Source organism: Macaca mulatta, chromosome 8 (genome assembly GCF_049350105.2).
Source record: "Macaca mulatta isolate MMU2019108-1 chromosome 8, T2T-MMU8v2.0, whole genome shotgun sequence".
NCBI classification, from domain to species: domain Eukaryota; kingdom Metazoa; phylum Chordata; class Mammalia; order Primates; family Cercopithecidae; genus Macaca; species Macaca mulatta.
Window position 1 is genome coordinate 135,476,158 of NC_133413.1, and position 16,331 is coordinate 135,492,488.

The 16,331-nt window shown below is 39.4% G+C and overlaps 1 protein-coding gene across 2 annotated transcripts in view; it reads right to left on the bottom strand.

Moving 5' to 3' along the window:
* WASHC5 (WASH complex subunit 5) overlaps positions 1–16,331 on the bottom strand; it is a 64,000-nt gene that overhangs the window by 13,278 nt on the left and 34,391 nt on the right. For both annotated transcript variants that reach the window (XM_077944026.1, XM_015145973.3), the window contains 9 exons: positions 15,503–15,643; positions 14,407–14,487; positions 9,661–9,762; positions 8,060–8,239; positions 6,240–6,364; positions 4,844–5,006; positions 4,303–4,405; positions 4,135–4,214; positions 49–152 (listed from right to left, as the gene is read on the bottom strand). In XM_077944026.1, the coding sequence (XP_077800152.1) occupies positions 49–152; positions 4,135–4,214; positions 4,303–4,405; positions 4,844–5,006; positions 6,240–6,364; positions 8,060–8,239; positions 9,661–9,762; positions 14,407–14,487; positions 15,503–15,643 (1,079 nt within the window). The remainder of the gene's footprint in view (positions 1–48; positions 153–4,134; positions 4,215–4,302; positions 4,406–4,843; positions 5,007–6,239; positions 6,365–8,059; positions 8,240–9,660; positions 9,763–14,406; positions 14,488–15,502; positions 15,644–16,331) is intronic.

Sequence of the window (16,331 nt, forward strand, 5' to 3'; positions counted from 1 at the left end):
ATAAACAATCCAAGCCCATGGATGGCTGTTTCAAACCCTGGCACTTACTTATTGAGATTCTCCAGAGCAGCTGCCAGATGTTTAGAGTCAAACCGACAAGAATAATTTAATTCATTGGCAATCTGTTGTCTCAGAATCTGCATCTGTCCAACCTGTGCACAAGCAAGAGAGAACAAGTAGTGCATTCAAGCATTTTGGAGTGACAGTGAGGAGGTAAACACAAAGACGACAATTCTTCACTAGGCCTTCACAACACTCCACAGGAAAAAAAATAAGGATTTCCTGAACTGATCTAAGACCAGAACTGGACCTAATGCAGCACCAGAGGCCCTTCAAGGAATGTCTGGATGGACTCCCAACCCCAACCTAAAAACACCCCAAAGTCTATGCAGAGTGGTCTATTAATGTTCAGTTGTTCATGTATCAAAGGTATCTTTTTTGATGCTGTATTTTTAACCTTTTGGAATAAGTGCTCCACAGTTAGTAGCTGCTGTGAGAAGTCTTACTTACTTCCTTTTATTTACCCTGAATGGAACTTTCTCAAGTCCTAGGAATGCCATTTCACACTAGTGTTCTCAAATTGGGTGAATATTAAGTCTGTCCAGGCCACCCAGGATTATAGGTTCAATAATTATCTGGATTACAAAATAATCTACATAAAATCTATCATGAAAATTTTAACAATGATAGCCCCTTAATCCATGGTTCTTAAGTTTTTGTGTGTGTCTGACATGGTTTGGCTGTATCCGCACCCAAATCTCATCTCAAATCGTAGTTCCCATAATCTCCAAGTGTTGTGGGAGGGACCCAGTGGAAGGTAATTGAATTATAGGGGTGGTTGCCTCCACACTGTTCTCGTAATCGTGGGTGAGTTCTCACAAGATCTGATGGTTTTACAAGGGGCTTTTCTCCTTTTGCTTATACTTCTCTTTCCTGTTGCCATAAGGACATGTTCGCTTCCACTTCCACCATGGTTGTAAGTTTCCTGAGGCCTCTACAGCCATGCTGAACTGTGAGTCAATTAAACTTCTTTCCTTTATAAATTACCCAGTCTTGAGTATGTCTTTATTATGTGAGAATTGACTAATACAGCCTTGGATCCCTTTGGGAATCTCGTGAAGCCTATGGACACCATTTCAGAATAATGTTTTTGAATGTACAAAACAAAACATAGAGGGGAACAGTGGAAGCCAGTTGTAATGAAATTATAATTAACCATTCAAAGAACAATCTGTGATACAGAGTTATGCTAGGATGGTGGATTAACTATGGTAATTTAAAGTAGCTATGAGCATAAACGATATTTGGAGATTATCTACAATGGTTGGATGATAGGAAGTGATCTTTGGGTCAGGCTTGAGAGAGAGCAGTTTGCCCCCATAATGTTGTCTGCATCAGAAGGTCAATAGCATATTCTAACTTTTTCTGCCTATAAATGTCTTCTTTTCTACTCTAGACAAAGTATTCCTAAAAGACTGGCAAAGGGGAGTGAGGGAGGTGGGGATAGGAGAGAAGCCAGTATTATAATGCAAGCAGCAATAAGGTGGAAATCAACACATTTCCTCTGAGTTGCTGGGTGCAGAGAAGAGTTAAGGAAAAGACAGTGGCTCACGCCTGCAATCCCAGCACTTTGGGAGGCCAAGGCAGGCTGATTGCTTGAGGCTAGAAGTTTGAGACCAAGCCTGGCCAAAATGGTGAAACTCTCTATGAAAAACAAAAAAATTAGCTGGGTGTCGTGGTGGACACCTGTAATCCCAGCTGCTTGGGAGGCTGAGTCATGAGAAACACTTGAACCCAGGAGGTAGAGGTTGCAGTGAGCCAAGATTGCGCCACTGCACTCTAGCCTGGGAGATGGAGCGAGGCTGTCTCAAAAAAAAAAACAAAAAAAAAAAAAGAAAAAGAAAAAGAAAAAGAGAAAGAGGGTGGCCTTCTCTAAGAGTGAACAAAAGTTACTTGGCTAAATGGAGCTTGTAATGGTCAAAAGTGTTAAATGACCTCAGATGTGTATTATTTTTGACCACTATTCATTCAAGACTATTATTCTATTTACGTGAAACACGTCAATCCAAAAATGCTATTTATAAATAGTAAGTCTTTTAATTTATAGAGTAGCATTATTTAAAAATTAGAATGCAACAAAGCCAAGAAAATAGTAGGTCCTTTCAGGCCATGTAAAAATGTCCCTGAAACCCTGTATCTGGCCCCTATAATTCTTTACATAATTTTCTATGTCTAGTATACTGTGTGCCAAGGATCCTCTTGAAAATATCAATCTAGAACTGGAAAAAGAAATAAAGTCAGTTTATTTCTATAAATAGTTTATTGCTCTCGTTTAATGCACAATGAGTGTTTGTTAGTGCTGTTTTCTGTTTTTGGTACTCACGCACTTCAAGCTTGAATAAGCTGCTGGAGAGGCTAAGGAGCCTGGGATGGACGAGAAACTTATTCTACCTACTCATTTGCCTCTTTGGAGCTATCCAGCTTATCATTCTTTCTCCAAGATTTTTCTAGCATTGCACTGTTGAGTACAGCAGCTACTAGCCACGTGTGGCTATTTACATTTAAATTAATATGAAATAAAATTAAAAATTGCGTTTCACTGTCCCACAACCCACATTTCACGAGCTCAACAGCTACAAAGGACTAGGAGCTGCTGTCATCATCGAATAGCACAGAACATTTCCATTGTTGTTCCAGATCATTAACACTGGCTCAGTGACTGTAAGCACCCTAATTCAAGACCAAAAGACAAATTTGTCCTTGGGGGCTTTATTTAAAGATCACTGACTCAGACACAGTCATGTGGCTGTTACCAAATTACTGGCAACTATAACCAATAAGGGTCTGTAATAGCTACTGGACTGAGAACCCTCCGGTGGGCAAGGGAAAAACCTTCCAGTTTCTTGGAAGAATCCCTGTAATCCCCCTAACGCCTCCTACAGAGTTGGGATTCACACCTGTCCAAACTCGGGTGATTTTTTAATCCTCCTAAAAGGTTTTCCAGCAATTAGAAACTTGGCCTGGGAAGTGCTTAATATCTGACAATCATGTGGCTAGAGGAAGGCAGACCCAAATCACGACAGGACATCTAGCAGAGCCACAGGCTCCTTGCCTTACCCGTTCTGTTTAGTGATCCAAACAACAACAACAATAACAAAACACAACTACTACTACTACTGGTCACCAAAATTATGGGAAATATACTATGAATTTGACTGAGGTATCAATGAGTGCTGTCTCAATGAGAAACTTATATAATTGGGAGTCAGAGAATGGAACTTTTCAAAATTCCCTTAGCATTCTAGAATTCTAGACTTTTCTATGGTATGTGATACTTTTGACCACAAATCATAGTTTTCCACCAGGAAGTCTACTCTTTCCTACTAGATTGTGAGCTGGCTTTCTGAGGAGACCGGTCATGTTTCATTTTACTCTGTCTCTCACAGCAACTGACAATGGCCCTAGGTATAATGGGTGTGTGAGAACGGGCCGTTGATGATCTCAGATTATCAGAGGACGAAAGAAGACTCGCAGAAGACACAGGGGTCCCTGGGCGCTCCCGCTGCTGAGTCAAGGCAGGAAAGTAGGCAGCTGGATTATAAAATAAAGTAGACTTCCATCCAGCAAATTAATCTCTTCATTTGTCTTTCTTATTCATTTCCAAAGTAAAAGTGCTTTATGCATAGTACAAGGATAATTTATGCCCCAAAGAACCTGGCTCCCTAACATCTACGCAGACACAAGAGGGGAGAGAGACAACGTTCTGTTCTAACAGCAGCATGGAGCAGATGAAGTGTGTATAAATGAACTTTGTTATGTAAGAAGGGAGTATTACTGTGCAAGGGAAAGTTTCATTTTCATATATAAAAGCACCTCTACCCAAAAGGCATTTTACAAAGAGCCAGTTTTCTTGAACAAAAGGGAAACACTAGGCTCCTAAAAAGCCTAGTCAAGAACAGATCCAGAAAGGGAGATAAACAAAATGAATTTTAAAATGATAAACTGAAGTATTAAAATATTTTTGATTTAATGACAAAAGAAAGAAGAGTAGCTTTCTTTGGGCAACAAAGTTGCAAGAAAACGAAAAATTAAAAAATGTAAGTATTGGCTGTCACCCTCTCTCCTACAACATACCTTCATTATAGCCTCGAGATACGCAGTCCAAATCTTCTGTGTTTTGGCAATGGCGGAAAAATAAATTTTATTTGAATTCGCTGAAAAGTTAAAACACAATTTTCTCTTTAGTACATTCGTAAAGGCTACTGTGTCATCCCCACCTCAGGCTAGTTTCAGGACACTCACCTACAATACTTTTTAGGGGACTGACAGCATTCATGAGGGTTTTTAAAGTGTCCTGAACAGTTCTGTCTCTCAGGATAATTTTCTGAAACATACTGAGGAAATTCTGAAAACAAGAAGGCATGGTCAAAGAACCAAACATAATGAATTAAACAAGCAAGTACTCCAGTTACCTAAAATGCTATGCAGAACAGAGACTGGGCCTACGTCACACAAAACCTCTAAATAGCATGACTGCAAAGAGAAGCAACTTCAGGTTCCTATTAGAAACACCCCTTGCTAGGAGAACTCACTGGTTTCAAGGATTAAAAAGTCTTATCTTCCCAAGTGGAAACTCACAAAAACAGTCTAATCCTAAAAGTACTATGCTGGCCAAATAAATTCTAGTTTATCTCCAGCTCCTATCTACCCAGTAGGTATCATATGCCTAAAGTCAGTGTAAGAAATCATGGAAGAAAGGTGAAGTGAGTTCAAACTGGCCAAGATATGTTCTTGCCTCTCCCCCAGGGTGGCAGAAAACAGGCATGAAAGTCAAAAGGCTCACCTGTAACTCTTTTACAATCATAAAGCACAGAAGCCTGTCTAAGCCGTTTAGACCAAAGGTCCCCAAGGTGGTCTGGATTTCTGAGAAGAGGCGGCTGCTGGTCACTTCCTGATGAGTTTTCATATCATACCAAGTGTTCAGCTGGTCTATGTGACATGTCATTCTAAAATGAAAATAACGCAAAGACCCCAGAACGGCTCAGAATTCATCCTTAAAGAGATGTTAGGACTCAATAGGACATGCGGCACCAAATATGAAGAACAGAGTTACATGATCTGTGTTTTCTAACTCTGTATTCAGGCACCCAAGGCATCTTCCCAGTGACCACCCAACGGAGCAGGAAGGTGAAATTTGGTCTGACCCCCTTTTCCTGCCCTGTGCCATATCATTGGTTTCAGACATTTATTTCCATTGAGTTAGGCTGCTGACTTGGAATCATGCTGACAAGACAAGGTTAGGTTCAGCTGTCAGGCTGGAAGACTTCAGAGCCCACTGGTCTCTCTATGCAGCCTTCATTTAAATTTCCAGTTTGGAGACAAAACAAGGCCTTGTGTCATTTCCATTTGGTAAAAAAGGAACTTAGAATCTCCACACGCTACCTAACATTTGAGACTATGACGACAAAGCAATTTGCTTTTTCCTCTCAGTTCCTTAAACTTGTAGATGCCATCTTCTGGTCCTCTCCAAATGATTCTTTTTAGACTAAGAAGTGATTGGCTGTATACAAAGCTATGCAGTCTGCCCTTCACAGTACAGTGCCTAGGAGCTGGGCTCTGGAGTCAGAGGGCCTGGAATATATTCTGGGTCTGCCATTTATTAACTGTGTGATGCTGGGCAAATGACTAAGCTTTTCTGTGCTTCAGTTACTTCATCTTTAAAATGGGAATAAGAATAATGCCTATCTCATAAGATTGCTGTAAATGGGTTAACGACTGGATGTGTATAATGTGCTTAGAAGAGCGCATAGGTAAGTGTTCAATAAACAGTTGTTACTATCAAAAGTGCTTGTGTGTTGACCTAAGAATCATTTTGTGGAGACAGGGGGGCGGGAGAAGAGATTAGATTCTTCTAAGGAGCGCGCAACCTAGATCCCTCACACGCAAAGTTCACGCTCCTATGAGAATCTAATGCTGCCACTGATCTGACAGGAAGTGGAGCTCAGGCGGTAATGCTTGCTTACCCATCACTCACCTCTTGCTGTGTGGTCTGGTTTCTCGCAAGACACAGACCGGTACCAGTCCGCAGCGCAGGTGTTAGGGACCCTTGCTCTAAAGGGTCAGAATATGAGTTGACAAGTGGCCCCCCGTGATTAGAATAGTGGCTGTGCCACAGGGACACAGGTGCAGATGAGACCGCCTACAGTATTCAGGGCTCTGTAGAATTCACGTACACCTACTTTGGGTCTGTGATCCGCAGGATTTCTCTGCAGAGTCGACCAATAAACGTTACAGACTCATCCACAGGGGTAAACTTGGGTATTGGAATATGAGTGGACTGGTACATGCTTTGCCAATCTTGAATCTAGAAAACAAAACCATCAATATTTAGTACACCTTTGATAAGATAATCTAGTTATCTCTTTTCCACAGAATTTTACAAATACAATATTGCATAAAGAGAGACAATAAAGGTTCTTTGGGTTTTTTTTTAAGATTGAGTCTTGCTCTGTCCCCTAGGCTGGAATGCAGTGGCGTGATCTTGGCTCACTGCAACCTCCACCTCCTGGGTGCAAGCAATTCTTTTGCCTCAGTCTCCGGAGTAGCTGGGATTACCGGCGCATGCCACCATGCCCGGCTAATTTTGTATTTTTAGTAGAGATGGGGTTTCACCATGTTGGCTAGGCTAGTCTCGAACTCCTGATCTCAAGTGATCCTCCCACCTCGGCCTCCCAAAGTGCTGGGATTATAGGCATGTGCCACTAGGTCTGGCTAATTTTTGTGTTTTTAGTAGAGACGGGCTGGTCTCTAACTCTTGACCTCAGGTGATCCAACTGCCTTGGCCTTTCAAAGCACTGGGATTACAGGTGTGAGCCACTGTGCCTGGCTTGGTTTTTTATTTTAGAGACAGGATCTTGCTCTGCTGCCCAGGCTGGAGTGCCATGGTGTGATCACAGCTTGTTGCAGTCTCAACCTCCTGGGCTCAAGCAGTCCTCCGGCCTGAGCCTCCAAGTAGCTGGGACTACAGGCATGAGCTACTGCACCTGGCCTTTTCCTTGGTTTTGAAGAGGAAACTTCTAAAACTGCATTAATAATAGTCCCCCAGAAATATCACATATAACATTCATAAAAAACAAAGAAACATTTGTGAAAAGGTAAAGTGACAAAGAAGAAGTGAGAACTAAGATGAGGCATGGGAACTTCCGGCTTTCTGTCCTATGAGTTGACATGCATCCATGTAATATAAAAATCCAAAATGTCATAAGTCTGGAATAGACTTAAACTTTTGAAAATGTCACCTAAATCATGTCAGTTCCCACATAAAAACTTGCAGAGTGGCTCCTTGTTAACTACTTACTAAAATCAGCTTCTCAGTTTTGGCACTTATGCATTTGATATTCTTTTTTTACCCAATTAAAGAAATGGGCAAAGGACTTTTATACATATTTTTCCAAAGAAGACATACAAATGGCCAATAAGCTGTTCAACATCATTGGCCATTAGAGAAATGCAAATCAAAACCATGATGAGATACCTTCATGTGCACTAGGGTGACTGTAATCTTAAAAATTGAAAATAACAAGCGTTGGTTAGGACATGGAGAAACTGGAACCCTCGTACACTGCTGTTGGGCATGTAAAATGGTGCCGTTATTGTGGAACACAGTTTGGTAGTTCCTCAATAAGTTAAGCATAGAACTACCCATTATAGGTCCCAGTAATTCCACTCCTCAGTATGCACCCTGCCGAACCCAAACAAAGGAGTCCTAAAAGTCTTTTGAACTGTCAATCACTTGGGTTATAACAATTAACAACAAACAGCTTCATTCTGTAGCCATTTAATGATGTTTGCCTTCTTAGGACAATGAGCTCCCAGAGGTCACGTGCCATGTCCACTTTTCTGCAACCCTCCTGGCTCCTGAACATACTCTGAAGGTACTGAGACTATCTAGTGTTTACAGAGTTTTAGTAAATAAATAAACGTTCTTGTTGACATTTCTGAGGTTTGGGATGTGTACTCTAAACAAATATCGTCAAGAATTTTAAAATTTATTAGATACCTTCGTTCTTAGGAAGTTATTACACTCTTGCTCCACATTGTAATTTATAATACGAGATACCTCTTCCTGCCAAATCTTCAGACCATAAATGTTCACATAGTCCTGTATGTATTCAAAAGAACGATGGAATCCATCCATGGTCGCTCCCAACTCTTTCAGCTTGGGCATCAGTTCACTTGGCTGTGGAAAAGGTGAAACACAAGGCTCTTACACTGGAGTAGATTGTCTACTATTAATTCTAATATCTAATTAGACCTTAAATAGTATAGCGGGCCAGGTGCAGTGGCTCCCACCTGTAACCCCAGCACTTTGGGAGGCTGAGGCAGGGAGATCACTTGAGGTCAGGAGTCCAAGACCAGCCTGGCCAATGTGGCAAAACCCCGACTCTACTAAAAAAAATAGAAAAATTAGCCAGGTGTGGTACGCACCTGTAATCCTAGCTACTTGGGAGGCTGAGGCAGGAGAATTGCTTGAACCTGGGAGGCGGAGGCTGCAGTGAGCTGAGACTGTGCCACTGCACTCCAACCTAGGCGACAGAGGGAGACTTAATCTTAAAAAAATAAAAAATAGGCTGGGCTCATGCCTGTAATCTCTGCACTTTGGGAGGCTGAGATGGGTGGATCACTTGAGGTCAGGAGTTTAAGACCAGCCTGGCCAATGTGGTGAAACCCCGTCAAAAATACAAAAATTAGCCAGATATGATGGTAGGTGCCTATAATCCCAGCTACTCGGGAGGCTGAGGCACGAGAATCGCTTGAACCCAGGAGGCGGAGGTTGCAGTGAATCGAGATCATGCCAATGCACTCCAGCCTGGGAGACAGAGCAAGACTTTGTCTCAATAAATAAATAAATACAGAGCAAGACTTGTCTCAATAAATAAATAAATAAATAAATAGTACAGCAGCTAAGAGATCAGAGTCATAGTTTCAGTGATACTTTAAGTTTTGGAAATACTCATTTCCTACTTCATCTAGGATGACTGACAACTGATGTCAGACATTCAGCAAAGAAATTATTTCATTCATTTGGGAAGGAAGCCTCATATAAAGAAAGAAATAAATGAAAGACTATGATTTCTCTGTCATTTAATACATGTATCTAGTCTCAGAATACTTAAAACATTTTAAATTGAATTTACTATGATAATAAATGCCCTAAATAGAAATTTCAGGCCTATTTTTTTTCTCCTGAGAAAAATGACCATATTCCGTAGCAGATAAAGCAAAATAAAAAATTACAACCTTTATAAGTTTCTATCTGCTTTAGGGTTAGCAAATTCTTTTAACTATAAGAAATAATTCTGAATCATAAACATCAGTTTAACTTTGAAATAGGGATCAGTAGGTGGAGGAAAGAAGCACTGGTTTTAAAAATATGAACTTTTAAACATAAAATCTAAATTTCATATTTATACTGTAAATTTATAATATGAATGGATTATAAGATTAAAAAGCACATCAGCTGTTTGTGTTGAAAATCACATATTTGATATACATTAGCTAGGAGGTAAGGTCTTGTTCACGATAGGTTAAAAATGGCATTCTAGTCCATGCTGCAAGCTGGGTGGAGAAGAGGACAGGCCCATTCTGGTCCCTGGGTACCTTGGCTCGAGGGTTGAATATCAGTCCCCTGTGCAGGGCAAAGGCAACGCGCTTCACAAGCTCTTTCCTTATTCCATCTTCCAGCAACTGCTTTGGATCCACCTAAGTGCCAATCAAAGTATTAAATGATAGTTATGAAAAATTCAGTCCTGATGAAATCCAGAGGAAAGATGGCCTCCAGAATCTGCAGTGGAGCATTTTCCACCTCCTCACTAAATGATGTGAATTTTTTTCCTTTCCTGCTCCTGTGATCTTGCACAGCTTGGATGGAATTATTAAACCTGTCACCTTTTTAGGACTCTGTTTATTTCAGCAAAGTTCATGATGATAATTTTACAACATGACATTTCAAAGATGGTGAATAAGGAAAGTTTTAAATGGCCTCACATTCTAATTAATGCATTAACAGTAAAAAGTGCCTTTTCCAGGGGGCGGGATGAAGGACCTACGACTGAATTTACAGATGCATGTTCTTCCTTTAGATTTTATTTCTGGGCACCTTATATCCATATGAACAAACTTAGATATGAGTTTGGGTCACTCTGTAAATTGAATAATTATCTTTTCTTTCAGCATTCTTGGAATTAGGGAGACAAAATAGGAAAGCAAATCTGCTATCTAACTCTACAAGCTGATTTTGCTAATTATTTCATCTGTAATGAAAAAGCTTTTGTTATTCCTTAAAAAAGGCTCTTACCAGATCCATAAAACATCAAATGGTTGTTACAGACTCCCCTGAATTCTCTGAGACTTGTTTCTTTTACTTTTAATTTGTAAAGAACCATTATTTTAAAAAGTCATAAAGGCAATTAATGGGTTCCATCTGGTTTTGATTATATTTAAATTTCAAATAAGACAACTGCAATAGGAGTTGCAAAACACAAAAGTCAGAGAAACACGTTAAACTACGTCAAGATCATTCAGTCAGGGAAATCCGGACTTTGGAGCAACTGAAGGTGAAAGGCCCTGTGTTCTTCAACAGATGAATTATAGGGAAAGAAAGGAAAGGAGGGTCAGGTGCGGGGGCTCACGCCTGTAATCACAGCACTTTGGGAGGCTGAGGCAGACGGATCACCTGAGGTCAGGAGTTCGAGACCAGCCTGACCAACATAGAGAAACCCTGTCTCTATTAAAAATACAAAATTAGCCAGGCATGGTGGCACATGCCTGTAGTCCCAGCTAGCAGGGAGGCTGAGGCAGGAGAATTGCTTGAACTCGGAAGCGGAGCTTGTGGTGAGCTGAGATTGTACCATTGCACTCCAGCCTGGGCAACAAGAGTGAAACTCTGTCTCAAAAAAAAAAAAAAAAAAAAAGAAGAAGAAGAAGAAGAAGAAGAAATCTGTAGATCAAAAAACATTTAAAAGACATAACATCATTTTTCAAAGGGGCAAGTCTAAGCTATAGTCTGGAAATTAATGACATATAGTTTCACTGGATAATAAAACTATATACAGGAGGCCTGAGATTAGGTCAGAGTGCATGAGGGGCTTTCAGGAGTGGGGCTGGCTAAATCCTATTTCTTGACTTAAGTGGTAGTCAGAATGACTGGTGTTTACCTTGTAATAACCCAACAGGCTATTCTTTTTTTAGTTTTCAGCATCTGTGCTTTATTATACAATAAAAAGATAAATTATAAAGACATAATCAATGAGTACAGAGTCAAAGAAGTATCATGAAGCTTTCAAGTAAATATTCCTTATAAGAACAGATTTAGTGAAAGAGTTCAAGGCTTTCGTGAATCTAAAGATCTCATGCAGCTTTTCTAATCCTTCCCGGATTCTCACTCATCTGTGGAAGTGTTCACAGCTGAGAGAAAGCCATCTTCACACAGCCCCTTCCTCACATTTCTATTCCCTTCCCCTGAAGTTAACAAAAGTAACTGTTTTCATATGGATCATCCAGACCTTTCTCTATTCATTTATATACAAAAATATCCATGCTTAAACATATATTTAATTTCAAAAATCTAAATGGGATCATATACATATATATGTACAGAGACACGCATGTATATCACACATGCATTATACATATATACACACAGATGTATGCATGTATATCACACACACTGTAAATATATACACACACACATACATATACATACATACATGTTTTTCTGCAATTTGCTTTTTTCATTTTCCATCTTGAAGATTTTCCAGTAGTAAATTCTTTTTGAATCGCTCTAGACCAATCCACAGTACGAATGCACCATTGAATATTTAACCATTCCCCTACTGATGGATGTTTAGATTACAGATGCTCCTTGACTTAAGATGGAGTTACATTCCAATAAACTCATTATAAGTTGAAAATATCAGAAGTCAAAGATGCACTGAATATACCTAATCTACCAAACACCATAGCTTAGCTTCCCCTACCTCAAATGTGCTCACTTACATTAGCCTACAGTTGGGCAATATCATCCAACACAAAGCCTATTTTATAATAAAGTATTGAATATCTCATGTAATTTATTGAATAGTGTACTGAAAGTGAAAACCAGTATGGGTATCATCATGAAGCTGAATCATCGTAAGTTCGAGACCATGTATATTTCTTTTCTTTTTTTTTTTTTTTGCTGCCTCTAACAATGAATGCTTACATCTCTGTGTGTATCTCACTTGTTCTAAGTCATATCAACCAAATTGAACCTACACTTTTTATAAGTGTTTGAAATACAACCTCAACACTCTAAGGTTAAAGATCAGTGAGGGCCACAGGATTACTTTTAAAAGCCCTTAGTTGCTATTGGTAGACTAGCAGAGAGAGTCTACTGGGTTGAATGGAGTTGGTCAGCAGGATATTCCTTCTGCTGTTATTATCTGAAAGATTGTGGGAAAAGATTAATATTTTACCAAGCAGTCTTTCTGTTGATAATTATTGTTAATTACCTGTATTAGGTTTTATTACATCCTTCTTATAGTGGTCACTTTGCAGTCCTAGGATTTATCATCCTGTGTGTAAGAAGTGAGTAAAATGCATGTACATTCTCTGCACATCAACTGAATTCACCTGAGATCAGGCCTAAACCATGTTTAGCAAATTCTGTTAATATTCTAGGAACTACAATGGTATTTCTTTTAGCATACTTCCAGAAAACACATACCAAAGTTCCATTTAGGTTCATTTCCTCTATTTTCTTTGATTTTAATACTGCAAATATTAATATGGCAATTAGGAATGTTCAGATTCTACTGATGTCAGATATATAGAAAAATAAAGAAAAGCACCATAAACTATACGAATGGGCCCATCACTACTTACCACAGCATTCCAAATTAAAAAAGCAATGAGATACTACTTTATACCTCTTGGGAAAGCAAAATTAGAAAATGAATAATATCAAGTATTGGCGAAGATGTAAGCTGTTAAGTCCCAATGGTCTTCTGATATTTTCAACTTGTGATGAGTTTATTGGGATGTAACCCCATTGTAAGTCAAGAAACACTTGTATCTCAACATCCATCAGTAGTGGAATGGTAAATGCACCATGGTGCATTCGTACTATGGATTGGTCTGCGGCCACTTGAAAAGAATGTAGATTTCAGAGGAATTCTTGCACAGGTCTGGAGTAGGGATATGCTCAGAGACGTTCATCATGACATTGGTTGTGATAATGGGGGGCATAGATGTCTGTCCCAAGCTGGATGGTTAAGAAAAATGTGGAATTCTATGCAGCAGTAAAAGGTAACCTACTATCTGACCTATAGCAATATAAATAAATTGCAAAAGCAATAACCAGTAACAGAAGTTGGAAAAAGAATAAGACTTAGAGCACAATATGGTTGAGATAAATCAAAAGTACATGCACACATCAAATAATGCCATATGCTAAAAACAAGAATACCTGCATATTTAGGAACATTTACGAAACACACAAAGTTAGTGCTACAGGTAACGGAAATGGAAGCAGGGATCCAGGAGAAGAAAAAACCAAACAAACAAAAGATGAGAGGAGCTTGCATGCCCCATTGATGACAGTGGTCTGTTAAAAGAGGGATATGATTATCTTAGCTCTCTGTACCTGGGGTGTGAAATAAAAATACTAAAAATGAAGGAAGGAAAAGAGAGAGAGAGAAGAAAGCAATTTTGCCTAAGGAAATTGAATTTTTTTTTTTGCTTTTCCCAAAATTCAATCAAATATATTTTTCTTAGATTTAAACAACTCTTTGGTAAAACCGTACTAGTACCATACATTTTCTGCAGAACTACAAGATAAAGAAATTCCCACTACCTTCAGGTATTAAGAGAAATAGATTACAACGCTTTCTCTTCCTCCATCAATAAGTGAGTAAAACGGGTCGGGCACTGTGGCTCATGCCTATAATCCCAGCACTTTGAAAGGCCAAGACAGATGGATCACTTAAGGTCAGGAGTTTGAGACCAGCCTGGCCAACAAGGTGAAACTCGTCTCTACTAAAAATACAAAACTTAGCTGGGTGTGGTGTTGTGCACCTGTAGTACCAACTACATGGGCGGCTGAGGCATGAGAATCACTTGAACCCGGGAGGTGGAGGTTGCAGTGAGCTGAGACTGCACCACTGCACTCCAGCCTGGGCAACAGCGTGAGACTCCGTCTCAAAAAAAAAAAAAATAAAATAAAATAAATGAGTAAAATGAAGACCGAAACTGGAATGTGAAACAGCAAGATGATGTCACTCCCTTTTGCCCACATGATAGTTACCACAAAAATCCAAACAGCTAAGAGTCATGGTACCAGGCCACGCAGACTAACAAAACTGTTACCTTGATGATGCCAACCAAAGTCGTTTTCATCATTAAGATGCCTTCAGTAAAAATGGAAATAGCATGAGTAAGCTTGGCAACCTATAACAAAGAAAAAGAGGTATGAAAAATACTTCAGATAAAAGACCCATCATTTCCGGGAAATCAGAAATCATTGGCTAATGGTCCTGGAATGAGCAAAGATAACAGGAAATGAACCTGCAGCTTTAGGACACCTGTGTCCACATGTTCTGGACAGAAATGAGGCTCTATGGTATAACTGAAAGCCCACAGTTAGACACATTGGGTAACCGAGTCAGAAGACATCAGTTCATTCTTTCACGTTTGACAAAGCATTTCTCCTTTAGGCTTCATTTTCTCATGTCTAAAATTTGGGACAGAACTCAATGATCTAGATGGGCCCTTCTGGCTAGAAAAGACTATGAGACTGAGAAGGTAACCTCCCCTTCCCTAGCCTCCCAATTATTTGCAAGCAACACCAGCAGGCATTGACAAGGTAGACAACTGCTAGCTATATTGCTGAATCAGAATAAACATGGAAATATCAAGCTTGATAATCTAAGTCCCTGACATATTTCTTGGACTTGTGTCAGAATGGGAAATTGACACTGTATATCATATTTTTAATCTTCACTTGATTTTACTTTTGATGTCTTTAAATTCTAAGTTCAGGGAGAAAAAAATCAGAGGTGTTTATTACTGAGTGAGCTTAAAATCCGCCTATAGGAAATGGTTAATGGAATATAGATTATTTTGAGCTGCTCAAAAAGCAGGAACATGATATGAGAAGTCAGGTAATCTAGTTCAAAAAGAACAAGGGCTGCTTTAGCAAGACTGTTTTAGAAAAAAGTGGCCAGCTAAGCTCCATTTCCCCTGAGAATACTGAGGCGAATAAGGCCTTAAATGACACCAGGAAAATGTCAAGAATAAAAGGTGTGATTATACTAAAATCGTAAAACATGTTTACCATTGCAAATGTGAGAAAACAAGTCAGAATTGGTCTGGTGGTCCCCAGAATACGGCAGGCGACACAGGCCTGTGATGTTTCATGACTTAGTTTTTAATATGAAAAGGCAGAAGTCAGAGGACACAGTACCTCGTATCGTGGGCCCAGCTGAGCATAGTCCCTCAGCTTGTCTTTGTCCAGGCGGGTAGGCACTTCAATAATGTCGTGAGTCTGAAGCTTTATGATCTTTAGAAGAGATGTAAACATGCTTTCTGGGATGATCTGCAAAACCTTCAGTGAAAAGGACAGAAGGAAACTCAATGAACATCCGTTTTACTTTTCTTGGCTGACAAATATTAGGATTGCAGTAAATGACAGCAATTTATCTATATAGGGGGATGCTGAAAAATGTAAAAGAGCTGTTTAAATAACTGCTAACAGGCACAGGGCTCCATTCCTTTAAATATTAATTGCTTACAGAATATAAAGCTAATCCTTCTAACAATGCTGCAAAAAACCGTATCATTCCCACTTTACAGATTTTAAAAAGATCGAGGTTCAAAAATGTTAAGTAACATCATTATAGAGGACTCGGCTAGTATGTAACACCAGTAAACTTTGAATTTAGGCCTGTCTGGCTTCATGCTCCATCAGAAGTTATTAAAACAAGAATCAAAATTCCCATGAAAACCTGAATTGGGCTGTGACTGGGAGATGCTGGATCTAGATCTGGCTCTTTTACCAGATATGGCTCTGTGATTTTGAAGAAACTATTATAATCTCTGTTTCTACATCTATAAAATAGACGTAAATACCATCAACATTTAAAACACAGAAATAAAAGTTCCTGGCAAGTAAAAACATCTGTACATCCACAGTAGCAATAAGTTTATTTTTAGGTGTTGCAAATTTCTGGAATCCGATTTTTAAAAGGGAAAGAGACACGGATATACTTTTTGGGGGCCTAAGCATACTTTTT